The 27,988-nt window shown below is 53.4% G+C and overlaps 1 protein-coding gene across 3 annotated transcripts; it reads right to left on the bottom strand.

Moving 5' to 3' along the window:
* Nucleotides 1-51: 51 nt before the first annotated feature.
* On the bottom strand, nucleotides 52-26,809 carry capn15 (calpain 15). Of its 3 annotated transcripts, none has more exons than XM_078103711.1 (12): nucleotides 26,351-26,809; nucleotides 13,850-15,488; nucleotides 10,141-10,349; nucleotides 8,450-8,633; nucleotides 7,371-7,594; nucleotides 6,641-6,766; nucleotides 5,592-5,744; nucleotides 4,128-4,289; nucleotides 3,796-4,031; nucleotides 3,529-3,698; nucleotides 3,222-3,400; nucleotides 52-2,351 (listed from the first exon to the last, which is right to left on the bottom strand). In XM_078103711.1, the coding sequence occupies exons 2-12, from the start codon at nucleotides 15,464-15,466 to the stop codon at nucleotides 2,174-2,176; spliced, it is 3,438 nt and encodes a 1,145-aa protein (XP_077959837.1). In that variant the 5' UTR covers nucleotides 15,467-15,488; nucleotides 26,351-26,809; the 3' UTR covers nucleotides 52-2,173. The 3 variants fall into 3 exon arrangements, with proteins under 3 accessions (XP_077959837.1, XP_077959838.1, XP_077959836.1); XM_078103712.1 differs by having other exon boundaries at nucleotides 26,334-26,743; XM_078103710.1 differs by lacking the exon at nucleotides 26,351-26,809 and adding an exon at nucleotides 22,554-24,629.
* Between the last annotated feature and the right edge of the window lie 1,179 nt (nucleotides 26,810-27,988).

Genomic DNA, 27,988 nt, shown 5'->3' on the forward strand with positions numbered 1-27,988 from the left:
AGACATTTGCATGTGAAAAAAACAGTGTTTGCAATAATGACAAATGCTACCTTAATTTAAAAAAAATTTATTTGGTCCATCGGAACCTGAGATTGAAAATTAAACATACATATGTTTGTACACATATACTCATATTCCCATCCCAGAAAAGATCAATAAAATATAGATATCACATTCATCAGTTTGATTATTTTCAGCATTAGTTTTCATTGTTTTGTTTCTATTGTACTTTCATTTTTTTCTTTTTACAACTTTAAATAGGTCAGTTAACCCCCCCAATACCCCCCCCCCCCCCCCCCCCCCACACAGTCTTTCCATCTTATCTGTGGCTTTAGTAAGCGTCTGTACAAGTTACAAGGAGGGACCCGACGAAGGGGTGGGGGGGGGGACGTCTCCAGCAGGGGGCGCCCCCGACGCACAGAGAGTCACCACCACGACTTCACAGGAGAGGAGCAGCTTCCAAAAGGACACATAGAATAAAAGAAAACAACAACGACGACGACGACAATCTCATGTGAGTGTAAAGTGATCCAGCGGTTTGGAGGTGGGTCGTCATCGCATGTGACCCAGTGCAGGTTTGCTTCTCTCCTCCGGGGCCTTTTAAATGGGTCGCCCGTCGGTCCGGTGGTCGCCCGTCGGTCCGGTGGTCGGCGGTGTTCGTCGGACGACAGGCCGGCAAACCACTCGCACAAATAAATTAACGGCCGGCGGCTGTGGACGGACGCCGCCGGCGCTTCCCTTCGGAGAGAACGTATTCACAGCTGCCTCAAGCTTTCGCCCAGAGACGCCCCGCCGCTGCTCTCACCCTCGGGGGGGGGGGGACGTGGTCGTGTGCAGGCAGGACGAGTACGACTGCGTCGGCACTTTCTCGACTCGAGGCTGCTGAGCTTAAGTCCTCGCCTGAATCGTCTCATGTGGGAACTTTGTCTTTTAAACTCTAAATGAACTCGACATTAAAAAAAGGAAAAGGATTCTCCAGCCGACAGTGAATCCCCGCGTGAACGTTCCGCCGATGCTGCTTGTCAGCTTCCAGGTTTTTTTTTTCGTGTGCCCCATTTCACTACACAGCGACTCTCCCGCTGCTACAGCACCACGTCAGTCTCCCCCCCGTCTGACGGAACATCTATGTTGCCATGGTGAGGGCCGAAGAAAGTGAAGTAGGATTAATGGCTTTGACACTGGAGAAATTGGGTCATTAAAGGAGGGGGGAAAGGGAGGGGGGGGGGGCTACGTTAAAACAGCCGCCCATCATTTAAAACTACCTTCTGTGTCACGACGCGTTGCTCCTGAGGTGTGAGGCAGGATAGAAACGGATGAGATAAGCTAGGGGGGGCCGAGGGGGGGCGAGGGTGGAACTCGTGCAATGACTTTCCTCCAAAGTGGGTTAAAGTGTGCGAGGGACGGGAAGAAAGGAGCTACAGTGTCACTGCGAGGGGAAGGGAAGCGTGTTACGTGTCCAAACCCGGCCGCTAAGTCTTCACCGACAGACGGCCTCCGGGCCCCTCCCACATCGGGACACTCCATCTCACGCCACAAACCACCACAGAGGGTCCTGAGCTAGAGGGAGAGATGGTGGCGAGTGGGGACAGACATACTGTTTGACTGATGGCGTCTCTACGGCCTAAAAAAAAACAAATATGGGCAAGACGTTGACAAGGGACGCGCACGAAACAGGTAAGAGGATCATCGCAAATAATCAAGTGGGTTTTGGCTAATTAAGTACCGATCTGAGGGGGAGATGAACCCCGCCCCCCTCCCTCCCCCCTTTCACCCTCCCTGCGAAGTCTCCTGCTGGACGACAAGTGTCTGATGGCTGCGCGTGATTGGCTCAGACGGCGAATGGCTCAGTAGTCATGGCACCGTGGCCCGACGTCGTGTGTCCGAGATGACGCGCGCCTCCCCGGCCCCGCCCCCTCGCACAACGCTCGTACCGCTTCAACAGTCCATTTAATAGTCCGAGCTGGATCCTCGCTAGGCGGCGGGGTGGAAAGCTGTACAGGTCGTTCCCTCGCCTCATCCCGACACACCCGTTTGGCGAGGGAGACGCTTTACATTCAAGTGCGTGTGTTCTACACGTTTTGCGGCTCCGCCCCTTTGCCGAGGCTTTTCCAGTGGTCGTGACAGTTCCATCGAATAATAGTCAGCGTTTGTGTGCGAGACGCGGTGGCGGTGGTCATAGCGGCCGCGGCCGGTGCAGCCCATCGATGTCCGGAGTGAGCTGGGGGCTGTGGGTGGCCTTGGTGGGGGTCCAGTCTCCCAAGGAGGCCTGGGCGGCCTTGCGGTGAGCCAGGCGATGGGTGATGGAGAAGCCGGCGTTTCCTTCCAGCTGTGAAAGCACCACCAGCACCTGCCTGCAGGGGGAGACAGAGAGCGATGAGGGACAGACACGGGAGGGCAGCGCGAGTTCAAGGCCTCTGGGGCTTCTGTCGAGGAAGGTGACCCTTCTGAATACAAATGCAGCCCAGGATGAGGAAACAAAAACAAAAAGCTCTCCCAGAAAAGGCTAACCTCCGCTCTCCGGCCCGCATGTGTGCCACTGATCTCAGGACTGCTTCTTAGCTATTCAGCCGAGTTGAAGCTCGGGTTTGAGGGAAAACAAGGTGCTAAGTCGGCACTGGAGTTTTTCTGTCTCAGGCTATTTAGAGAACCGGGCGAGGTGACACGGCGACAGTTATTCACGCCTCAACGGTCTTAACGATATCCTGAGCTGCACCCCAGTGACGATCACAAACGTGCTTGGCAAGCTGCTAAATGTTTTCACCTACGAACTGATTGCATCGCAGCGCGTACGAACAGCCGACGGTGATTCTCAACAAGGGAACTGACAGATAGTCAGAGGAAATGACATTATTAAGACACGGCCCTCACACATGGGAGACTTTTTAGTTTCCCATTATGCGTGGGACACAAACTCGAGCCGATGAGGTTGTAAATTGAGATGAATACATACATGAACATTCCATGGAGTAAATGTCCAAAGAACTTAAATTCAGATAAACCTAATGACGTGTGCACAACTCCACTGTAGTGCATTTCATAGCAGACAATTTGCGTAGAATTCTCTCTCCAACGGGGATCAACAGAGAACAGAAGCTCTTCAGTAGCGCAGCGCTACTTATTTCACGTTTAAATAAGTGCTGATGTGTGTACGGATCTAATCGCCTAAAGGGCCAAATGTTTGCTGCACCGGTGCCGAATGCTCCCGGGCTGAGGAAGAGTACCTGTGCAGAGGCGGCACGCTGTCGATGGTCTTGAGGCTGCCGCGCGTGGACACCACGTTGAAGCTGTCGGTGCAGTCGCAGGACACGTGGAGGTAGTATTTGGGGTGGCGGTTCTCCACCACCACGATGAGGCCCGCCCAGCCGTGGGTCAGGTAGTAGCACGTCATGCCCTCGCGGCCCTGGGAGGACACACGGAGGGGGGGGGGGGGCGTTAAATAAACAACACGTCTTTCTGCTGCAATGCATTGTGGTCCTTTGAGGAAGCAGAGAGACTGCTACATTTATTTAAGTCTCCCTGGCGTCTCACCTCGTGCCTCTCGCCCTTGTTCTCCGTCAGGAGGATGATGGCGTCGGCCAGCGTGGTGGCCATCGCCTCCACCTGCTCCACCATCACCTGCCTGGAGCTGTAGATGGCGAGGATGTGACCGGGAAAGTCTTGGCTGGGACGCCGCGCCGGCCCGCTGGTGGGACTGGAGACTGCGGGGCAGAGAGGAGCGCATGCTGCCGGTCAATCAAGGGAGGGGGGCGGGCAGGGGGGTGTTATGGCTCTCATTCAGGAGCAACCGGAGCTTACCGGGCGTGGGCGGCGCTCCCGTCCCGCTGACGTTCATCTGCCAGTGGTTGAAGGCGCAGCAGACGACGGCGTACTCGCCGGGCTCCAGCATCACGTCGCAGCCGACGAACTTCTTCACCGCCCGCTTGCTGTGGGCCAGCAGGCGGCCCAGCGCCAGCTTGTTGCCGCTGCCGAAGGAGGCGCGGAACACCATGATGCAGAGGTCCAGCAGGTGGCTGTCGGCCGTGTCCGACCGCCTGCACGCAGGGAGGGGGGGAGGCGGGGTTAACTCGAACAAAAAGGTGGGGAGGGAGGAGGGGAAGAAAGTGGGACTAACAGGCGGGAGGATTTACCTGCTTCCCTCCTGGAAGAGCGCGAACTCCAGCGCCGTCCTCTCCAGCACGGTGAGCGCGGTGACGGTGACCGGCCCGCTGGCCTTGCAGGGGAAGCTGCCCTGCAGCCGCACCTCCTGCCAGTCCGAGTGGATCTTGCAGATGTCCACGGAGTCAAAGTACCTGTCGGAGACGGCTTTGATTATCAGCAACAGAAAAGTCTTGTCTTGTGAGACGCCGACAGTTTGACTGCCTGCACCCATCCACCCCCCCCCCCCCCCCCCTCCGGAACCCCGGCCCCCCCGGCACCATATTTGTACACCTCACAAGGAACTCGTTACGTTGGCACAGCCTCTGTACAAACACCATTTTCCCTGCTCACACATCGGTTCTGCTTCGTCAAAAAGGCCCCGAGAGACACAATGTCTCTTTCCAGTGTTTCATCGCTTCCTCACCTCGCGTCTCTCTCTTGCCTTTCCGACGGGGGGGACGTGCTGGACCTTTGATCGATGCGAGTATGTGGTGTTTTTAAGCGGTATAACTACTCTGTCAGGCCTGCGATGAGGAACCGACACGCTGACCACTTTTTCTCGTTTTCACGCAGGCGGACGCCGTTCTGTGGTCTCGTCCTGCAGTACGAAGCGGAGAGATTATCTGTCCGTCAGAGAATGCAACGAACAGAAGTGGGGGGACGGGTGGCGTTTTGCTCTACACATTTTTCAGGTCTGAGTTGTTCGGGAGGGAATCGATCCCTCTGCACGTGATCCCGTCGATTAGCTTTAGGCAGACCTACTAACCCGGTGGACTCCGTGACGACGGCCATCGATCAGATGGTTGTCGGGGCGACTACGCTCTGGTGCACGAGAACTTTTTGTTGGTGTAAAATCGAGTTACGCGAACAAAATATCAAAACAAATTGTTGGCAGCTCCCACCGGTTCTCAAACTTTATTGGATTTAGTTTGGCCGTGATTCAATACAGTCGTTTTCCCAACATTATGGTTTATGTTTGAGCCCAAAGCAACAAACTCCCTATTATGTCCCAGACTACTTTTCCATCAAGCTGCTACAGGCAGCAGTGTTTACTGAGCTCCACAAGGTCACATGGTGTGGAATAAAAATAAAAAGAATTATCAAAAAAACACACAGAAACACGAGTCGATGCTCGGCGCTCTGTAATCAAATCACGGGATCAATCTGAAAAACACTCTCACGGCCTCTACGTGGCCGTTGGCCAAAGGAACCACGAAAATAACACAAACACAAGACTCCATAACAACGCACAAACAAATACAATGTACTTAAGCCCGTCGTCGCACAGTTAAAGGAGCATTCCACCCGTAGTCAGTGAACAAAGGCTCTGGGTGGTAGAGGTCAACTTTGTATTGAGTGAGTAAACGAAAGCGTGAGCTACTTTACAAGAATATCCCCATCGACGCGTTTTGCTGTTGTAATGGCCGCAGAAATAACCCCCGAAAACAACTTACTTAATGAAGTCGCTGTACTCCATCCAGAAGACCCCCTCGCTGCTGCCGTGGGCCATCAGCTCGTGGCGCAGGTTCTGGGGCCAGTCCGTCCACTCGTCCGACCAGCTGCCGTTCCACGAGAAGCGACCCCACGGGTTTCGCAGCCGCAACAACCTGGAGGCGAAGAATCCCGTTAGCGACGGACGCGCTGTGGACTGCCTGTTTATTTTAACAACCCATTTCATTTTTACTGCCCCTCCCCACAGCGAGGAACACCGGATTGGTATAACCCCGTCTATCCCGAAAAGACGTGGAGGGGAATGTGCGTCTCGCCTCTGGCGGGGGACTCCAGGTCGTTTTAGGCCGCGGCCCAATCTTCCACTCCGACTGTTTTATGGCAGTAAACTGAAATGCTTGTGTGGGATTTACAGCTTCCCTCAGGGGTCGGACGAGGATCCCTGCATTGTGTTGTACGATACTGGCATCAAGCCTACAAATCACCCAAGTACCTCCACAAAGGGGCCTCTGGTCAATCAAACAGAGTTTGTGTTCATTCTTGTTTCCATTTCAAATATTTCTGTTGATAACATCCGTGGCATTAGTTAACGCAGACACACCTTGAGGTTCACGTTGAGATTCAAGAAGAAGTTTATGACATGGCCTCGAGTTCAGAGTTATTTAAATGATGTTTCCGAGAAATCAGGTTTTTAAATACTACAATACCCATGAGCCTCAGCCAGCGTAGGAGAAAGGCGAGAGGGAATTCAAATCTCTTCAACAGTAATCCCTCAGCTGCTGAATTCATCTAAAATCCTAAATGAATGGAATTAATTGCCAGATGCGCTGTGGGAGTCTCGTCTAATCTAATTTAAATTGACCCCATTAATATATTTTAGTAAATAAACTCTTATTTAACACCTTATGTGGCCAAGATGCAGAATGAGAACAGGTGGTAATATTGTCTGTTTCATTTAATATTAAGTCTACTGTATTCATTGATGGATGGAAACAGAACAAGAACAAGAAGAACTCGCAGAGAGAGACGGAGATCATCCCTCTCAGCTTCATACCTGAACCCCTGAACATCTCGAACGTCCAGGATGGAATAGGCATGTCGGGGCCGCAGACCCAGAGACTCATAGACGGCGTCGTCTACCTTCATGTTGCCTCCTCCGCAGGAAGCACCCATCAGAAACCTGAGGGGCGAAAGATTCACAGAACCGTCAGCGGGACGCATTCTGTTGGAACGCACTAAACGGGCCGGGAATCCACTCCAGCTTTGGAGCTTCTTCTGCTAACTGTGTCGGTGAACTACTACTTCAGTCTTTATTTAAGGTGGAGAACCTAAAGTTAAGTTAGCAATACAGAACAAGTATCCCCGTTTATCTGTTTTCTAGTTGTAACTGCTGATCCTTCTATGCTGATGCTGCTTATCTCCGTTTGGTAAAGTATAGCATTGTTGTCGTCATGATTTTCCAGGGCGTTCCCCTTTGATATATCGAATAATCCTGCAGGTTTTACTGACAGATCGTCCTGCGGTTTGGCCACAGAGGATTTGACCCCTTTGGAGTTCTGCTATCTGTCTCCAGTTGCTTTGAAAGCCCACATATCAAAGGTCTGATTACCGGACCCTTTTTGTTGCTAACACACGCCGCTAATTGCCATTCAGCTCCTTTGTTGTTGTGAAACACCTGCGTGTGTGTCGCTGCCGTGCAAGTGGAAAACAGTATCCTGTAGACGTACGTGTTCAGCTGCACGGTGGAGAATTAAGAGTCACGTGTGCAAACAACGACTTCTCACCCGGCCTCCTTGGAGCTGAGCATCTTGGCCCAGATGAGGTCCGTGTCGATGGGTTCCTCCCGCGGGTTGGTGGAGCTGACCTGCAGCATCAGGGAGTCGCACGGGGCCCCCGTCAGCGTGGCCAGGCCCTCGATGGCGCGCCCCGCCTGCAGGGCAAAGTAGGAGCCGTGGAGCTTGGCCAGGGCCTTCTCGATCAGCGCCACCCAGAGCTGCTTCCTCTGGGCCTGGAAGGAGGGGAAGGGGGAGGAGTTTGGGGCTTGTTTAGAACCCGACGGCGCCGACTTTAATAGTTGTAATGTGGGTTTGTCTCATCCCCACAAATAACGGTCCACTTAACATTCTGTCCCGTATTCTCCCAGACGCTTAGTGACCATTGGGAAGTAATTAACCTGCACTGCCCTTCTATCTCCTCTGTCCCTGCTTCTCTAACTGTGGTGGTGCGAGAGGGTCAGTGTGTCTCTCCAGCATGCTCGGGCCCGCATTTGTGTCCCATGATGTAATACCCTCACTGGCCGTGTAATGGACATCCAGGTCCGGTCCTCCTCTGTAGGGCCCTTTGAGACTTTGAGTGGGATTAATAGCCAGATATTAAAGTAGCTTTGAACTTTTATTAAGATGTTAATACTTAGGGAGTAAGGATGCAACTGCATCAATAAGGGGGGTCATTAAAGAAAGCACAGGGGAACTAATGAATGGCCAGAAATCAGAGACGGTATATGAAAAACATCCTTTCTGCACGGATTAAAAAATCCCTCACTAATCTGACATGGCACCTCTCAAACTCACAATGGACACGTCAAAATCTATGAAGCAGAACCAAAAACCGCCCATCTAACTCCCTGCAGGCTTCTTCCTTACCTGACACTTTACCTAAAACTACAACTCGACTCGGACGGCCTGCAGATTAAGCGTGCTATGCTAGCAGCGGCTAATGTAGCCCTGAGTCTCAGGAGAGAAGAGGAGCCGTGAACAGGACTGGTTCAATGACTCCATCGCTCTTCTCCAACATCTCGCACATTATGTGTGACGAGAACCTCCCCACACATCCCGTCCCCCGTCCCCCGTCTCCTCTGCCTGACCTGGGAGAAGAGGAGGAAGCCGTAGTCGTCGCAGGGCAGCATGTCGTCCACCAGCACCGTCGTCCACGTCCCGTCTTTACACAGCCGGACCTGGTAGGCCCCCTCTGTGCATATTGTCCTGGTGATCATCACTCGCTCCACCAGCTCCGGACGCTCTGCCAGCACCGCCAACGCACTCAGGAACCTGAAAGAGAAAAAATAAAGACTCGGTGAGTTGGAGAATGAAACGTCGGATCAGGATAGACGGACGGGTGAACGAGGAGACGGAAATAAAGCAGGAGTGCGCGGTGAAACAAAGGGAGACGGAACATGACCAGCTGATCGTGACGGACAGCTGGATGGCTGAGCAGAACCCGGCGTTAGTCAAAAAGACAGGCGGGCATGAAGATTGTCGGCAGGCAGACGCCATCGGAGGAGACAAAAAGAAACGGACTGACAAGCAGCCGCGAGGCTGTAAATGGAGAATTATTTCTTAAACACTAATTGAAAATTGAAAAGTCACATTTCAATGTCAATCTTCTATGCCTTGTGATTACTACCCATTACTGTTCATTCCCCTGCAGCATGAGACAAACTCCTCCTATTAGTGTGCAAGAGAAATTCGAAGCATTACAAAATGTTAATTCCGGGACGCGAAGACCACACTTACAGGAATACATTAGAAAGTGCACATTAGTTCAACTGGAAGTGTGGAACGGGATTACACAGTGTGATGAAATGGCTACAAACAGTGGAGGGTTTCGGGACAACGAGATAAAAATGTTCCTTTTTGTACGTTTCCCGACCCGCTTTGTTAAATGAAATAACGGAAAGATACCAATGTCACCGACGTCACCGGTAGCAGTTTGAAAACATCTGCAAAGTAATTCAACGTTCAGTCAGGACGCCTTATGTGGCGCATTGTCAAAGCTACATCCCGTCTGTTGAGTGAGGCCGATGAGAATCAAATAAGAATCCAGTTAGCTGTGTCATCATGTGACTGTAACGTCGGCTTGGACTCAAGGACGAGGTGTGACTGGCACTACTTTCTTCTGCGGCCGGCTGAGAGGAGCTCGTTGTTTTCTGGTTTATTGTCCCATCGTTTGTGTGTGTGAGGGAGACGGGGAGAGAAAGGGAGGAGTCGGCTTAGAGTGGGAGTTATTTCTGATTGGCTGCATGTGCTGGACATGAAGTGAAAAGTAGTCTTGGAGCACTTTGTGACTTTTCATTGTTGTGTTTAGGGGGAAGATGGTGAATGTTAGAACACATATAACCCCCCCCCCCCTCCTTAAAGGACACACACACAAGGTCAGGGAGATAAAAGCATGTGTCCAGACCCACGTTTGCGTGAATTATCTCCTTGTCAGGTGTATCTGTACATCTGTACGACTGCACTCGCCTCCCACTTTCACTCAACGCCCGCCTCCTTTTTTCAGTTTATCGCTTTCCTGTTTCCAAACTTACCGTTTCATCGCCTCTCTGTCACCGTCTCGCTCTGCTAGCTGCAGGCAGCGGTGTTCATCTGAACCCGACATGAAATACTATCTGTGGTCTGTTTTGTATTCCTCGGACCTCTCGGGGAGCGAACAGGAGGAACGTTGTTTCATTAATTTGGGGGTCTTTGGCTCCTCTCCCGGTTGAAGCCTCGTGTTTTTCTTTATGTAAACGATCTAGGCTGATTAGTGTCCCGTGCCGGTTTTCTGACAGCTCACCAGCAGTTTCCCAGCAGGCCTTGCAGGATGTCAGAGGGCCGCGGCGTGCGGAAGACGGACCACTTGACGCCTCGGTCTTTGAAGTTGCTGCAGTTGATCTCGTGGGGGCGGAGCCACTTTTTGATGCGCTGCTGGACGCTGTCGCCCTCGGGGAAGCCCACGGATCGAGGCCCCGGCGGGAAGCTGTCATCCACGAAGTTCACGGTGTTCTGAGCGTGGGAGGCATCGGAAGGCGGAGGGAGAAGAGGGAGAGGGAGACAACAGGGGTGAGACGACTGCGCCTCTTCATTATATGAATTCGCAAATAGATTCAAAAACAGCAGGTCGACTCTTCAGAGGAAAAACATCCTACTTAAAAACCTCAAAACCCCATTTTTAAAATCCATTTAAAAAAAAGAGTTGAGGAGAGCGCATGAAAATAAAGCGTTTCAGACCCGTAATGCCCGCCTGGAGGACGCTTGGCGCCTTGAGAAGCGACTGCTAATCTCTTCCCTGCGTTTCTAATGCCACATCTTTTGCCGGTGGATAATGATTAATAGAGGAACAGATCCCGGGTGGAACACTGCTGCCTCCCACACGCAGTCACACGGGCGGAGGAGTTACTTCGACCGTTGCCGAGTGGCGTCACACACCTGCAGAAATCACCGTCAGAACGCTTTACTTTCCTTCCAGGGGGAGCAGGCGGAATTTGAAATGACACGCTTTGAGTGCCGGCCTCTCTCGGACCCTCTAGGACCCCGGACGACCTGACACACTATCTGCACCATCTCCAACGAGCCCGTGCACGCAGCACCCGGGGGCCACGCGGGCCGACCGATCCGGTTTCACCGTCTGAGGGGACGTGATGCAGGCGGCCCGCTGGGCGCTCGCAGTGAGGCGGGTGGATTAGTCTCCATCCCCACAATCCAATTCTGTGGTCTGGAAACGGCATGACGGTGTAGCTCACCGGCTTGCGGGTGACCCTCGTGATGGCTATCATGGTCACGGCTGAGGGGGCGAAGGGGGTTTAGCACAGAGGTGGAGGGGAAAACGCCACACACACCATCATCATCATCATCTGGGTCGGTAAGAGATGAGGAGAAGAAGAAGCATCCTGTTACGCTGCGATTAGCCTTTGTACCTCTAGAACCCAGGGCGGTTTATGTGCATGATGTTGGAGTTTTTTGACTTATACATATTCCTATTTATAATAATAGGATGAAAAAGAAGACGAGATAGAAATCTATTCGCCGATTCAAGCTCAAACGGAGCAGAGAGACATAAAAAATATATTAGTGTTGATGAAAGCATAAAGCAGGAGGCTTTATGAAACACATTAGAACCGTACCACCCAAGGGGAAACGGACCATTGGGATGGAGCGAGGAGGATGCACACCGTTCCCAAAAGCATTTTCCTGTCGCTCAGGTTGCAGCTATCGTCATCGAAGGGTCAGATTGCATCACGGGGGCACACGCCGCCACGCAAAACCCAACTAGTCCTCGGTCAGCCGACTCAAGAGGAAGAAACCCAGTTAAAAACAGTTAATTCGCACACAGATTCGTTTCCCGCCCGCCCCACCCAAAGGGGAGGACATGGAGAAGGAACACGGGAACCGGCTTCAGCCCTGCTAGGTTTAACAGCTCACAAGCGGCGCTGATGGCTGGAAGTGGCGTTTGCTCGCCTGGCACGGTGAGTGAGCGGACACGCTCTGGGGCTCTGGCATCGAGCATGCACACACACACACGCACACACACACACACACACACGCACACAAGCACACGCACGCCTCTAGCTTGGAGAAAGCAATCAAGAAGAGTAGAGGGCGAGGAGGCAGAAGAGACAGACTGGCAAAGAGGGGCGCAGGAATCATACGTCTTGCACCAGCACCTCGGCTCTCGGTGTGCTCCCTGCCGTTTGCTGCAATCCGGACCAATTCACGAGCAACGAACACCGTATGTTTCATCAGCAATCTGATAGAACCCAACGAGTCGAGGACGAACGGCTGAACTAACCCAAGAAATGGAAGAATGAACCAAACGCATCGGAAACCTTCCCCTTTGTCCCGTACGCCGCCCGGTAGCGGGGGTCAACCAAAAGGCTTCTCATCGGCATTGCACTTTTATTTCCCACTGGTGTTTTGGCGCTCGCCAGGTGTTGCCGTGACAGCGATGGATCCTCTCTAACGCCGTTCATCTGTCTGACCCCCAGGAAGAGAGCGGCAGCAGCAGCTGATGCCGTCAGCGATTGCATTCACTATCGGAGAGCGAATGATTCCTGCTCCCCTTCTCTACGCGCTCCGCTTCTAAAAATAGGCCCTGTGTTCACCTTAGAGCACACACGCACACGCACGCACACACACACACACACACACACGCTCACTCAGCGACTGCTACACGGGAGGATTGAGTGCAGTGGTGTGGAGAGGGTGGGACGGGGGTACGGTGGGTGACAAGGAGAAAAGCATATTTTGAGATAAAAAACACACACAAAAAGAAAACTGGATGAGCGTGCGAGGATAGATGTGAGGGAGGCAGAGGGGATGAGAAGGAGATGAAGAGGGAGAAGTACTTTGAAGAGCACACAGGGGCAGAGTTACAGGGAGCGAGGCCTAAAATATTTGTAGGAAAAAAAGGAGGAAAGGCGGTGAAAGGACGACTCGCTTAAATGTTGATCTTAGATGGGGAAAAGAGGAGGGGAAGTTGGGGAAGAGGTATCTGTGATGTCCTTCCTTCCTACTGATCCCTCCCACGCTCGCTGCAACGGGGCCGGGGACTTTCAAAGACGCCATTAATAATGCAGACGCACACTTGGTGACATTGTAAACATCGCTCGATAGGTGCGATGCCTGTGTGGTAACGGCGCACGCAGAAGACAACAGCTTAAATTCATTGAATAAGAATAAGCCAGCCATCTAAAAATGAACCTTCCTGACAGCCCTGAGTAGCAGATATCCATGGTAACATAACACGTACCTGTCAAAAGGGATCGCAGGGGAAGTGAGCTGGAAGTGGTGGTGATACAAAGAGATAAAAGGTTTGTCAAGGCCTTTATTGCGGTTGCTAGGCGATACATCTCGGAGTCAGCTGTGACACGGTCACCAATCAGGGGCTCATGAATGACAAGACTGACCTCAAAGTCCTCTTGATCCTGATTAAAGGCGGTGGTGCTTGAGCGTGTAAAAACGCATCATTATTTTAGGTTGTCATGACGACGTACGAGGCTGGGATTACAAAAGCATAATTGCGTTTTTCTCTTTTGGAGAAAAACGCATGGTGATTAACTTCTGACATTTATGCAGCTTAATGAAGATAATTTAAAAAAGGAGCATGCTGTCTCTGTATGAATATATACACACACAGTCACGTTTAATTGCCTGTGAGAGATAATCAGGATCAAAGGTGTCTAAAAGTAACCCGCTGGCCATGCTAACGAAGCTAACGAAGCTAACAAAGCGCAAAGAGCAAAGGGAGGCAATGACGCCGCCTGTCAGCCTTTCTCTGAAATTAGAGATTGAGGGATTGAGGGAGTGAGGGAGTAAGGGAGTGAGGGAGTGAGGGGCGATGCCAGAGAGCGAACAAAATAAGGAAGGGGGCGGGGCTCTGAAAGGCCTGACTGCACACCAAAATAAGATTACGTCGAGGGAGCCTCAACAACATGTGAAGAATCACCTGTTCACCTTTTGAAAAGGTAACTCAATGTTAACAAAGTGATGGAATACGTTTCTCTCACCTCTCTGCAGAAGGTGACTATGTTCTCCAGAAGCTCCTTGGCCTCGCCCTCGTCGTTCCGTCGGCGGGCGTCCACGTGCATGCTCTCCCGTCTCTTGAGAGGCTTCGCCACCTTGCGCAGCGTGAGGTACTGCTGCGGCGTGTGGCAGGCGGCGCAGTTCTTGGCCTTGGTGTCGTTGAGCAGCGTGCACGCGGGGCAGCTCCACTGCCCCGCCCTCTCCTGGAGGCCGGACGAAGCGGAGGACGAAGGGGAACTTGACGAAGCGACGGCGGAGGAGGCGAAAGGGTAGCCCCGGGCCTGCTTCCTGTTTACATGACCCGAGGAGGACGAGGAGGGCGTGCAGGAGCACGACACGGCGCCGCAGTGCGCACAGCAGCGGGGCGGGGCCACCTGCTGCTCCTGGAAGCCGTGCAGCTTGGAGGAGCCGCAGGCCGAGCACTTTGGCGCCCCGGTGGGGTTGCGCAGCGTGCACTTGGAGCAGGCCCAGGTGCTGAAGTCCGGGCTGGAGGGGCTGGCCGGGGTGAATCGCACCGTCTCGCAGCCCACCAGGTCGATGAGGTCGGCGCCGGCCCGCGACGTGCGGCATGTGTCGCACTTGGACGAGCTCCCCGGGTTGGCCGGCGTGCAGCCGGGGCACTTCCAGGTGGGGCCGGCCGAGGAAACCACAGGGAGGTGGGGGACCAGAGGATGGTGCTGGGCATGTTCCTCTTCCAAGATGCTGAGGCGCTTGCTGGGGTACGAGGGTTCCTGGGGCTGGGCGTGTTTGGGCTTGGCCGGCCGCTGGGGGGGCACACCGGCTGCCGAGGGGGAGGTGGGGCTGGGAGTGTTGGCGCCCGGGTTGGGCGGTCGCCCCGTAGGGGGCACCTCCCTCCGGCTGCGGGGCACGGGGTTGTTCTGCAGGGAGGAGAAGGTAGTGAAAGGGGAGGGGAGGGAGACATGGGGAGTTTCCTGGGGGTCACAGGGAGGGGCGGGGGGAGAGTCATCAGTCAGGTCGATGAGCAGCGGGGCGGCCCCTGCCGTGTGAACGGGAAACCCCAGCACGGGCGTGCGCACCTCGGGCACCACCAGCGCCTCGGGGGGGATTTTAGGCAGAGACAGCTTCCTGGGCCCGCCGCAGGCGGAGCACGACAGGGCGACGGGCGTGTTGTGCAGCGTGCAGCGGGGGCACGCCCAGCCCGGGCACACCCAGCCTGCGTGCTGCCCCTCCACGGCGCACACCTCTCCGTTGCTCTCGGACCGCCGCGGCACTTCCTCCTTCGCCGGCTGCTGCCCGTGGGGCTCGAGGAGAACCGGCGTCGGGGGGGCGGCGGGCGTCGGGGGCTCCGGCGGGGCAGACGGGAGGACGTTGGCGGCCACGGGGGCCGGCAGGGGCGGGGGCGCGTCGGGGCACTGCCCGAAGCCGCAGACGGAGCACGCTCCGGATCCCTGAGGGTTGTTGAGCGTGCAGCGGGGACACGCCCAGCGCTGCTCCTCGGTGCTGCTGCTCAGCCGCAGGATCTGGTTGAGGTCGGGTTTCTGCCGCGGCGCCTCGCAGATGGAGCAGCGCGGCGCGGCGCCGGCGTTCAAGAAGGTGCAGCGTCCGCAGGACCACTCGCTGCCCAGCACCGTCGCCGCCATGGAGCCCGGAGAGTGGGAGTGGCTGCGAAACAGAAAAACAAGTGAGTCAAAACAAAAGTCCAACAGCCAAGTGAGTCAGTGGAACATTGTGACATTGAAGAAGTGACCTCAATGATCGGTTGAGCCACTGATGTTCTGTGCCATTTGTGAAGAAGGTCAGTGGAGCAAAGGATGAGGGAAAGAAGAAGGCGGAAGCAATTGCGGTCAGAGAGTAAACCTGGGTTAAAAAAAGCCAGAGAATGAATAAAATGCTCCCAGTCGAGTCAACTAAGGAGAACCATCTAAAAAAAAAAAAAAGCAGCGAGAACATCGCTGCAGGGGGAGGCGAGATCGGTCAAATTAGAAAAGAAAAATAGAATGCGAGAGGGAAAGATTAGCCAGTGCAGGGGGGAAAAAAAAATCAAATCTCCCTCCTGGGGGCTCAGAGGGTAGTAAATCCATACACAATGGCCACATGATTAGAGTCAGGGAGACAGCGCCGGGAGGAGGCGGAGCCAGAGGAGAGGAGGAACACGAGAATACTGACTGACGCTTATTGGAATTGAAAAAACACGAGGGATCTCCTCCACTTCGCAGGAGCACTCCTCTGCTGTCAAGGCGTACATGCAAATGCAGGTTAGCAGGGGTCAACTCGAGGGGGGGGGGGTCACGTCGATCCTTTCCTAATGAATATCCAACGCATGGCGACGCGAGGAGATTGAATCCACATTTTGGAAGGTTTTCTTTCCATCTCGTCGGGCCACTCACACGCTTTCCAGGCTCCTCCTACAACACGATGGATTGACTTCTACGTGCGGTTCATCCGGTGAGCCGATCGGCCTTATCGACGCGGGTATGTTAGAGCCTTAGGGGGGGGGAAGCGACGCAGTTGGATGCCTAGAGAGAGGGAGGGGGACGGGGGACGGGTTGCTTGCCCCGGGGAAGGGACGGACCCATAAATGTCACAGTCAGTCAAGCTGCTCATGTGTGAACGCCGCCGCAGAGATGCTAATGTGGGAATGGCGGGGAGGTGTTCGGCGATGCTCTTCACAAACGGGCCGACGCTCACACGAATCAGCATCTTGTTCATTTGTTTTGGTTGGAGGGAGCAAGGCTGCTTTCTGGGAAATAAACGGTGTATGTGGCCTTTAGTGCAAACGTCTTTACACTGTGGAAACAGACTTTTTAGGATGAAAACAGATCCTCATAATCCGTCTGTTTCAACGACCTCACCGCCACTGTGACGTTTCAATCTCCGCTGCAGCGCCGTGTGTCCCGGCCGGCTAACTGCCCTCAGCTGAACTCCATTAAGCCATTTCAAACCGGGCGGACCCTCAGAACCCCGGGGGGGGGACATCTGACAAGAACCCCTCCAGCTCCCAGCACATCGTCCTCTCCTGTGTGTGTGTGTGTGTCCCGACGCTCTGCGTGAGGAGCCATCAGCACAGCATCTATTCGTCCCGGGCTGAAGTCGGCCCTCCGGCATTAGCGAGGACCTGCTGTGTGAGGAGGAAACGCAGTCCGCCAATGATAACAATGACCATTTATATCAAGACACACGAACGCTGAGAAATCAGCGCTCCGCTCTTTGTTCGGCTTCGCCTTTCATCACAGGGGGCTGTTTGCAGAGCCCCCCCCCCACACACACACACACACACACACACACACACACACACACACACACACACACACACACACACACACACACACACACACACACACACACACACACACACACACACACACACACACACACACACACACACTCTGCGTCCTCATACTACAGCGCCCACGTTGAGCGGGGCGTGGTCGAGGCGAGTGGCGCCCCGTGCCGTTGACGGTGGCACATGCCGGGCCTCCCAGAGGGCCGCCGACGGCGATGTGTCAGCGCCTCGCGCTCGGTGACAGCTTCCTCTCCGCGGCCCGCTTTCAGAACCGCCGGGCCGCTTACGCCTCGGCCGACGGAGCCAAGTCACGCCGTTTCCATTATCACACTTATTTATTTATTTTTATCTTATTTTAATGATGTCATTATTACCTGTCGTAAGCGCAACGCACATCAAAAGTACCGCACAGCGACCGCACACTAATTATTATGTCTCTCGATTAAAAAGGATGTATTAGGAGTGCGCACACACACACACACACACACACACACACACACACACACACACCTTTGTATGTGCAGCAACCGCCTGCAGTTGATGACAAACCCGCCGTGGCCTCTGATCCCTGAATCCGACATAAAAGGATGCTTCTCCTGGAATATGCTCCGGTGGTGTGTACACACACACACACACACACACACAGACACACACGCACACACACACAATCGCAAACCTTTTGTCCTTGGCCCTGTGCTCAGTGGAGAGTGGCGCTGCTCTAAAAGTGCCCACTTCAGCTCCTCAGCGTTGCAGCGCTGGGCGAGTCGCCAACGGCTTACAGTGTGGAGAGAGAGAGAGAGAGAGGGGGGGAGAGAGAGAGAGAGAGAGGGGCCCCTCGATGCAGCCCGTTGTCCATAAAGTACAATTAATTAAAGTAAGAGCATCAATGAGCCAGTCTCTCACGACCCCCCCCCCCCCCCCCCGCCGCCTCGTGTGAGACAATCATAGAGCACGTCGGCTCTGTGAGAACAAGCACACATGTAACGGAGGATGTGTGTGTGTGTGTGTGTGTGTGTGTGTGTGTTGCCTACAGTCGGCGACTTGGATTCACTCCACAATGGCTCAGTGGTGCAAAACCTTTGTGCAGCAGCGATTATCCCCAAAAAAGTGCATCCCCTCAAAAGGGAGCGTCGCCAGGATGTCGATTAAATTCCACTTGCCAACAAGCTTGATGCTCCAGAAAATAGGTTTCTATGTCATTATTAACTTTTAAGATATAAACGGCTTAGTTTTAATAAAGCAATGGGCGCTGGTCGAATCAAATCATGCCAAAAGACTCGTTCTATATCCTCAGCATTTGGATATTTTGGCCGCAAGTTCAAGCAATTCCCAGACACTCGTGTTGAGTCTGATAAATAATAAATAGGTAGTTAATACTGCAAATAATCGGATACTGCCTCGCCTTTACGCCTAGTCTGCTCCCCTGGTTGCCTCAGTGTTACCCCTATAATATTTCCTAATGAACTGTTATGTATTATGGACTGACGCTTAGATAAACCTTTTAGGGACGATAATTGCTTATTAATCATTTATTACATAGCTCTAACTCGTCCAATATTCCTGCCTTTACTTTCTCATTCATGTTGAACTAAACAAACCGACGATGCATTTGATTTGCTTTGGCTTTTGATTTGCTCGATACTCTGATCATCCATTACCAACAGGCGGTGCGAGGCCGGACAACCCAAAGTCGCCCCACGAGCTCCAGGTGAAGCCGCCCCCCCCCGCCGCCCCCCGCACACGCCCTGAAATAATGAGTCACTCTTGTGATTAATATATACGAGCGCGGTATTGCGATCCTGTAGCTTATGCAATGTTTGAGTTGGATAAAGAGCACAGCTTCAGGTTCAGACGAGCTGGGAAAAAAAGAAAGAAAAAAAGCGGGTAATGAATGTTGAAACATTCTGCACGCAGCAGAGCTCCTCCGACTCCTCTGACGGGGATTAGATCGGCACTCACACTTCCTTCAGTCACACAGACAATTCATTTTTCTAATCTTTGGTAATGAACGCAGCACTACTGGCTAAGGGGCTTTTGTTGGATCTTTCTTACTCGCCAGATCAGAAGATATTTTACACCTGAAAGCAACAAAACAAAAAAACTGAAAAATCCCCGGGCACGCACTGCCGAAGGCTTGAGAATTACCTGAAACAGCCTCACTTCTCCCCAGCAGATAATGTGTCACGGCATTAAAACATGACTCATAGCTCAAGCCGACAGGATCTCCGCAATGAATTACTCCCAACCAACATGACGGAGGAGAGTCAACAGCTGCAACTAATCTTGAGGAGGAGGATCGAGGGTGAAGAGAACTGCGGTGACGTCACGCCGGGGATCGGTTACCGCCGACCGCTGAGTCATAAGGGACACGACAACAACGCTTTTTTTAACGACGCTGCCGGTCGCTGTCGTCGGCGCACAAAGGCCGGCGGCAATTAGGCGAAAAGGTATTTTGAAAAGTAGCTAGTTGCTGAGGCGACGCTGCTGTGGAGGAATATCACGAGGAGAGAGACAAGGCTTAGTGTTTTGTGGGAATGTGATTATGACTCAGATGGTCCTCCTCACCCCTACCGCCCATGATGCAGCCCTCAGAACGAGTACTAACTAGCAAGATTTTAGATACAGAGAATTAAAAGAACGGTCTAAAGAGGCTTCTGACCCCTCGCTGTGCCCTCGGTGAATATTTCACAACTTGGTGCTCATTTTTGACGAGTGAATCTGTCGGCGGAGGAGACAGCTTCAGACATTTGAATCTTTAAACAGAGGAAACTGTCCGACCGGGTTTCAGCGGACATCCAGTAGCCCAGAGCAGAGAGAGAGCCGGCAGGAAGCTCGAGAGTTGGGAAAGGCGGGGGACCGGGAGGAGGGGCGCAGGGGGTCAGCCGGGCGCCGCTCTGATGCTCTGCCGGGTACCCGGAAACCTGGGAGGTGCTGACACAGCGCTGCCGCCTTCAGCCGGAGGGGAACTTCTCTGGCAGGCGGCGCAGAGCGGAGCTTCACTTCCCGTTTCCGTCCCGCCCGTTGGGCGTTTTCTCCAGAGGTGCAATTTGCTGGTACGCGGCGGGCTGCCAGGTTACCGTGTGAGCTCTTGTCTGAGGCCCAATGGAATTAGGTTAGGAGAATGTATGCCACAGATTTCCATGGCAACAGGAGCGGGGAGCATCTGGAATAAGGAGGATCGGTTCTGGAGGCTCGGGGGAAGGTCCAGTCTTCATCAGATGAGGCGACGGGGAAGACGCCCCTAAATGATGGAGGCATAAACACGGTTGGTGACCATACAGGTCAAATCCAAGTCCCCTGGCCGCCGCCGCCGCCGTCGTAATCCAATTAAAGAGAGCAAAGCCGGCGGAACGGAACTGCGATGAACGGCGTCATCCATCGCGCTGGGACAGCGGAGACGCCGCGATCGCCTCCGGGGAGAGCAGGCCACCTGACTCGGAGGGTCCCCGGGGGGGCGGGGGCAGAACATGCGCGGACCACTCTGTTATCTCCCACCATAAATAGCATTGGGGTGTAAAACTGGGCCGCTGACGAGACTGCGATCCCAGAGTGATCACGCGGCTACACCTCTGCTGCACGCCGGTCGCTGGCGCCACAGGCCGAGGGTACCGATTCAGCGCACACTTCCCCAAAGTCAACGGGTCGCGGCTGGGTGGAGACAAATTGAAAAAAAATCCCCCAATAGCACGGGAACCTGCTCGTGCGGCCTCCGAGCCAAAAGAAAAAAATGGGTTTTCCGTTTTGGACGATGTCGCGGAGAACAAACTAAAGGGAACGGCTCGAGTTAAGCCGGTCTTGTGGCGTGTTGTTTCTATATTTCATGCTCGGTCACAGCTCGCCAAAGCGCGCCTAACATTGTTGGGCTAACGCTGCTGTGCGTGCATACGACCGCCAGTGAGTGTGCGTGTGAGAGGAGCGGGTGTGTTCTAAGTGCTACTGCACGGTGTTCCTAAAACATCTATTGTCAGAGTGTGTGTGTGTGTGTGTGTGTGTGTGTGTGTGTGTGTGTGTGTGTGTCCTGCTCCTCCCAGCGATTCACTCAAACCGCCAGGACCCGTCCGCCTGTCTCTGGGAGAGCAGATGACTTCGGGTGGAGTCTGACTGGTGGTCGAGGCGCGTGGCTAGACGTATGTGTGTGAGTCCGCTGGATGAAAAAAAACAAAAACATGTGACTGCATGACAGCAAACTACCCTGACGCCATGACCTTAATGGAAGCCTGTTTCAGCCTCTGCCGAACGCAGCCGTCTATATTTTTGAGAAGCCGTGACTGCCTCGACTGTGAAACGCAGAGTGAGCTGCAGGAGGAGCATTGACAGCGAGAATCAACAACGATCAAACAACTGGAGACCGACGCTGAATAAATAATGACATCCATTGAAGGGAAATGTGATCGGGCTCTCTGAAAAGTCAATAAACAACCACCGGACCGCGGCGTCCCCGGGTGACTCGGCAGCAGCTCAGACCCCCCGTTCCCGTTCCTGTTCCGTGGCGCCAGGAGCGAGGAGGAAGGAGCCCTGGGAACGGGTGGGGGCTTGGAGGGCGGCCTCTCGGACGGAGGCCGGTCAGAGCCAAACGGAGCTCCTCGCTGCTCGGGCCTTCGCTCTGCGTCGACGGTGACTCAAACCACGGACCTTTTCCTCGCGGTTGCAATTGATGAAATCTCTCTTGAGCAGTCGATTCGGAGAAAAGGCGGCGCGTGTGAACATCGTGTTACCTCCACAAATAGTTTGCTCCGCTCAATTACTCAGCTGCCGCTCGCTCAATAAAAAGTTGGCTCCCGCAGAAGCTCTGCAGAGGTTGTATTCTTGAAAAAGGAGCCTCTTGTTCACACCGAACCACAGATTGGAGATCTAGCCGCACTTACCCAGATAAAAATAACCCCCGGTTTCAATCAATTCTGGAAAGGGCTCTAAGACTGAGTCCAAGCTGGTCTTGAATCCTGGTTGAAAAGCCAAAAGCATGATAGCAAAACGCATCTCGTAATTACCCACGGGCTGGTTTCCATCGGGCTCACCGAGGGTGGGGTTAATCTGCCTGTCTGTGCAGGCAATCCACTCTGCACCGCGTGGGCAGCACACGCTGTACAGATGTGCAAGCAGCAACCAATGGGCTGAGATTTTGGTGCACAAATCCGGCTCAGCCAGATTTTGGGTACTTCATAAAAACAAAAAACATCAAAATGTAGGCTTTGATTAGATAAGCTTTAATGGAGAGGTGGGGGGGTGGGGGTGGGGGGGGGTTAAACCCTCGCCGTGAGGTTATTCAATCCTCTGTAAGGCTTTTGAAAAGCCCCGGAGAGAAAAAGCAGTGCCCTTGTAAAGAAGTGACACGCTCTCGCTGAAGCCAGGACAACGTGTGAGCCTCACACTCACAAATGGCAGCGTTCCCATGTAACACAGCACCTCGTTCCACTGACACCTCTGGCCCGGGGCCGCGCTCTTACCTGCGCTCGCGGTGAGGCAGCGGCTGCTGCTGCTGCTGCTGCTGCCGGGCGATGAAGGTGGTGCCCCACACCGGGCTGCTGTGGCTGTTCCTGAGCCAGCCCACGGGGGGGGGCGACGGGTACGAGGCGCTGCGGAAGCCGTGGTCCGACTCGGTCTCCGCGGTGAGAGACGAGGCCGAGCTCCCCATCGCCGCGGCAACGGGAGGTCAGTCTCTAGACGCACTCCGATGGTCGACCGGGAACACTCTCATTCAGGAAGACACACCGAGGTGCGCTCACACTAAAAACGGGCGGGGGGGGGGGGGGGGTTTGTAAACTTACTGTTCTCTGACTTCAAATAGGAAGAGTCCCCTCCAAAGAGACACTTCTGAGAAACAGCAAAGCAGCAATCCAAGATAAGGGTACACAACGAAATAACTTTCAGGGGTGCCGGGTGGATATCCCGCAGCGCAACAGGGGGAGCTTCTCAATTCAAATGGTGAGTGCGGATTCCCATCCAGTAGTTGGTCCCGCAGCAGAGAAAAGACAAGTTTTCTCACAGCCAAAGGTAATTCTTTCCCTTGCAGCCTTTAAGCCTGCAGCATTCTGCACCGCGTCTTCCACAGTGCCACTCGTTATTCCCCCAGCGTTCCTTCCCACACACATTCCCAGTCCATTCAGTTTCATGCCCGGGTCCATCTTCCCTTTGCGCACGCTCAGAGAATCAATCGATCGGAGGAAGCAGGAAAAGGTGCGGTACAGAGGTCGATGTGTTCATGGTCTTTTAGAATCTAAGCTGCACCGCCGCTGTGAAGGGGAGAAAAAAAGCACACACCCAGGACAGCACAATAGCATCGTGGTCCATACAAACTAAATATATCCACAAGAGTTATTTACAATGTGGGCAATGGCGGAAATCAATGCATTGCATTTGCCGGGAAGGGCTTTCGTCCCAAGTGTCATCTTTCAGACATCCGGTCCGACTCACGGCTGCTGTGGAAGCTTAACCAGTGAAACACCCGGCAGCGTTTCACCTCGTCATGTTTGCACCCCCATGGCAGGCTTTTATCACAATTTGCGCAGGATTTGGGGGATATCCACATTGAGAAAAAGAAAAAAACGAGACACCGTGAACATTTAGAATTCCAATTCTCTTTGAAACCTCAGCAGCTGCGCGACAGTGTTCACAGCTCAGCTTCAAACTTGTGTGCAACACCCGAGGACGTTCGGGATCCGGGTGCCCGGCTGCAGGCTGGAGGTGATCCTCGTTTTAGGGGGATCAGAGAGGGAGAGCCGGCTCACTTTGTGTCGGACTCCCCCCGTGTCGGGACGTGGACTTCGGTCAGCATGTCGCGGCGCTACGACCCGTCCGGGTCCACGGTTTACGCGCATCGATGCCTATAAAACCCTCAGGCAAAAGTAGAAGGGGGCGATATTTCCAATTGGTCCCCCCCCCCCGGTTGTTGTTGTTGTGGTGGTGGTCGCTTTATTTAGCACGAAACCGAGTCCTGGCGCAGCGATCTCGCGGGCTTCGAGCTGCAGTCGAGGGTGTAACAAAAAAAAAAAAAAAGATGATTCATCACCGATCGCGCCCGTACTTTCAGTTGAGCGCGTTGGCCCGCTTGTATCCTCCGGAGGAAAGGTGCTCCGCGTCGGCGCGGAAGCCAAGGGGAGCCCGCTGTGCCGAAAGGAGGGAGTTAAAACGAAAAACCGTCCGAAGAGCCAGGGGAGTTCTCCTCCGGGAGGGAGCCGAGCGCGCCGCGGTTCCGGCCGGGGTCCTTTTCGCGGGCGGCGTTCATCTCGCGCGTTGTCTCGCGTCAGGAGGCATCCTGGCGGCGGTCCCTCTGCCGCCTGCTCAGCGCCTTACAAAGCCGCACCGGCCCACACCGCCAGCACGTGATGGTGTCATTTTGGGCATGTTGTGGTCTCATATGCTCTTATCATCCTCGCCCCCCCCCCCCCCCGTCACTCTCGGTTATGTATTCTGACCGCGGGGCTTTAGTTCCCCCTCGCTGGGGCACCGTGAGCGCGGTGGACGAGGATGGACTCTCCTCCCGGAACAGCGGATTACTGGAGGGTCGGCGGGGCGCATGCGCACTGGCGCCGGCCAGCAGAGAGCAGCTGTGTGTGTGTGGGGGGTCGGGGCTGCGTTGAAGAGATCTTCAACAAAACCACGATCACGGGGAGTCACCGGGATCGGTCTCATCTGCTTACGCAGCTGTCTCGCAGCGTGAATATCGTTTTTTTTTTTTTAACCATTGGCTCGTTGAGAAGAGGCCTCTGCTTTTATAGTGAACGCCAGAGGAGGAAGTGAAGGGTTAAGAGGAAGACAGCGGTGACTGCAACACCCATCATTGCTCAGCTGTCCGTGCACATTACTGAGATAAGCCCTCAAACTTTCCCTCTCCTCTCCCTTCCACTTCATATCCTTCGCTGACCTCTTTTCTGATTCCCTCATCCTCTCTTGGAAATGTCACCAACCAACCAAAAAAAAAAGAGCCTATAAAGCATAGCAGGCCAGGCCGATGCCAACTTTTTAAAGCATTTATGGTTGCATGTAAGCAGTGGGTTAACTATTAACCGTCATTTCTCTGGAAGGCCCCCGAGTTCCACAGCAACGCGTGTGTTCCTGGCGCGAGGTCCCGGAGCACGAGTCACGCTCCTGTTGCCTAGTTTGAACGTGCGAGGGACTGAAACCAGTTTGTCCGGTAAACCCAATTCACGGCAGTAACGCCAGAGGAGAGTATCGGCTCAGAAATGCAAGTCACGGAGAGACTTGCGGTCCGGAGGGCACGGCTGTGGCTGTCATTGAAAAGCTATGACACCGACAGCTCAACTGTATTCCACCACGAACAAAAAGCACAGGTTGTGCGGTCACATTTGGCTTGTTTCAAATCGATCCTAACCACGTAGCAACACGCGTGTTATTGTCCAAACTAAAAAGCAGCCTTTCACACACTACACTGAAACAAATTGCTCACAAACCCCCCCGGAGGACGGTGGACTGTGAGCCTTTTGTTATGGGTGCACCTGTCCAGAGGCCACCTGTCTGTAAGTCAGCACCCAGAGAAACAGCAGCTGACACGGTCAGTGCCAGAGAGGGAGGAGGGGGGATTTTATGTCTGCTCCCCAGGGAGAGGAAGGAGGGTTGGAGGGGAGGATGTGAGCCGATTTCACGGTACATTGTAAGTTGTCATTTTCACACCACCCTCAGATGTCTCCTGCCCAGGGGACACGGGGGGGGGGGGGGGGGGGGGGGGGGGGGGGACACCGGGGGGGACACCGGCGGACCACAACGGAGGAGATGCTCGCGAGCGAATCACGTGCCACACATCAGGATGTTATTGTGATGGTGAAACCTTCCACCGGAGAAGAGGAAGAAGCTACACATTCAGGCCTCCGTCCGGTCACACACACACACACGTACCTTCTACCTGACCTTGCCCTTTGACCCCCCCCCAAGCAGCATGGAGTCCGTCCGCGCTGACGTCGTGTGGCCCCGATACGTGCGGCGGGAATAACGTGAGGCGAAACCGCTGTCAGGTAACCGAGCTATTCGTGGCCGAACCGTAAGCCCGTGAGCCCTGTCACGGGCGTTTAACGTTACCCGCACGGTGCACGGCCACGCGAATAAACTCCTCGCAACACCCCTCCCAGCCCCCCCCCACCGCCACCACCGCCACCCCGGCGGCTCGGGACTGCCCGGACGCGGGGACCCGGTGTAAACAAAGACGCTCTCATTCAGCCGGTTGGTCGTCGACGCCGCCCGGGCCGGCGGTGTACTCCGTGAAGTCTACTCACCGGTCGGCTGTTCTTACCTCCGCTCGGCTCGAACGAGGGACGGGTTATTCCAGCTCTTTTTTTTCCCCCCCCGGTCGTCTGTCCGTTAACTTTTCACAGCCATGGATACGGTAAGTTCTTCCTCGGGTTGTACTTCGGCCGCCCGTAACCTCTCCGAGGCTTCAGCTTCGCGCTCTCCGCCGCCGCCGCCGCCGCGTGCTTTAGACATCTGTGACAAACGCGTACATGTAGGATACGGTTGTTGTTCTTCTCTTCTTAATCGGTCGGGGATACGCGAGACTTCATGCGACCGCGTCGGGTTTCTTTTCTTTTTTTTCTTCTTTTTTTTTTACCCTCAAACAGCCCAGGAAGGAAGGGGAATCTCCAAGGAGCAAGTCGAGGAGGCGCGTGCGTCAAACGCGTAGCGGTTGGCCGTTGACGTCAGCGAGCGCACGTAAACGTACGTAAGGTTGGATCGGGAATACGAGGGTGGACCACTCAATTTCCCACAATCAACACGGGCATTTTCAACCAGGATATCCGGGTATGAGCGTCATCACGTTGGACCTACATACATAATCCAAATAAATATCTATAAATGTGTGTGTTCTTCCGAAAAAAAGCCATTCTTCAAATATGCTCTTTCCTATTTCCGTTTTTGATCATATATTATCCATACGCCCTTTTTGTGGTGACAAAATAAATGTTGAGTTTTAATCTCCGAGTGGACCTTCTACCTCAGGCCGGTGTCAGAGCTTGGCCCTCTGGTGACACCTAGTGGCCCCCAATCTGAACCTCAATTCTCTATCAGCTTTTTAAAATAGTTCTCTAAAATGATTTAATGTTGCATGTTTTATTTTGAAATAAAACACCCAGCGCCATTCATATGATCTAGCGGATAAAGGCTCTCTCCCTCTGGATATAACTTTTACCTGTCACTTTTCACTCGTCACTTTTGTCACGTCCTGTTCGCTAGTGCACTTTATTTTTTAATTTTTAAATATTTTTTACTTTATTCTTTTATTTTAAACTAACCCATAGCCTTATTCTACTAACCCATAGCATTAGAATTTTATTTTATTTTATTACTCATGCACTGATGTCTTGTTGTCTATTGTCACACTGTCTACTGTCACGCACCAACCGCCAAGTCAAATTCCTATGTATTCTATGTATGTCTGACATATTTTGGCAATAAATGTTTCCTGATTCCTGATAGAGGATCATATTCAAAGAGAACATATTTAAATAGGAGGCCTGACACCCCGCAAAAAATAATCCAATTTGGGTTTGACCATAAACTCTTTATAGGTCAACAAATAAGTCCCTGCGACAAATAATAACATGCTTGTAATAGTATTTCTACTTTTATGGTGTTAGTACAATATTATTAGTAGTTATGCTTGCTGTTGCAACCACCATTACCTCCACAAGGACAAATGAGTGTAAGTGCTCCACGGATCTATTGTATGGGGATAGTCGAAGCACTTGAACGGCAGTCTTAAATGTATGGGAAATCCTTTTTTCATATATGGTGTAGTACATTACTACTGTGGCCTGTATTGAAGTAGCATAACCATGTATGTCAAATGCTAATTGCCATGTCAGCATGGAAATGGAAGTCAAACTTATTAAAAATAACAAGCTACTCGTTTGGAGAGTTAATTCATTGTTAT

This window comes from Gasterosteus aculeatus, chromosome 5 (genome assembly GCF_964276395.1).
Source record: "Gasterosteus aculeatus chromosome 5, fGasAcu3.hap1.1, whole genome shotgun sequence".
Classification (NCBI taxonomy): Eukaryota; Metazoa; Chordata; class Actinopteri; order Perciformes; family Gasterosteidae; genus Gasterosteus; species Gasterosteus aculeatus.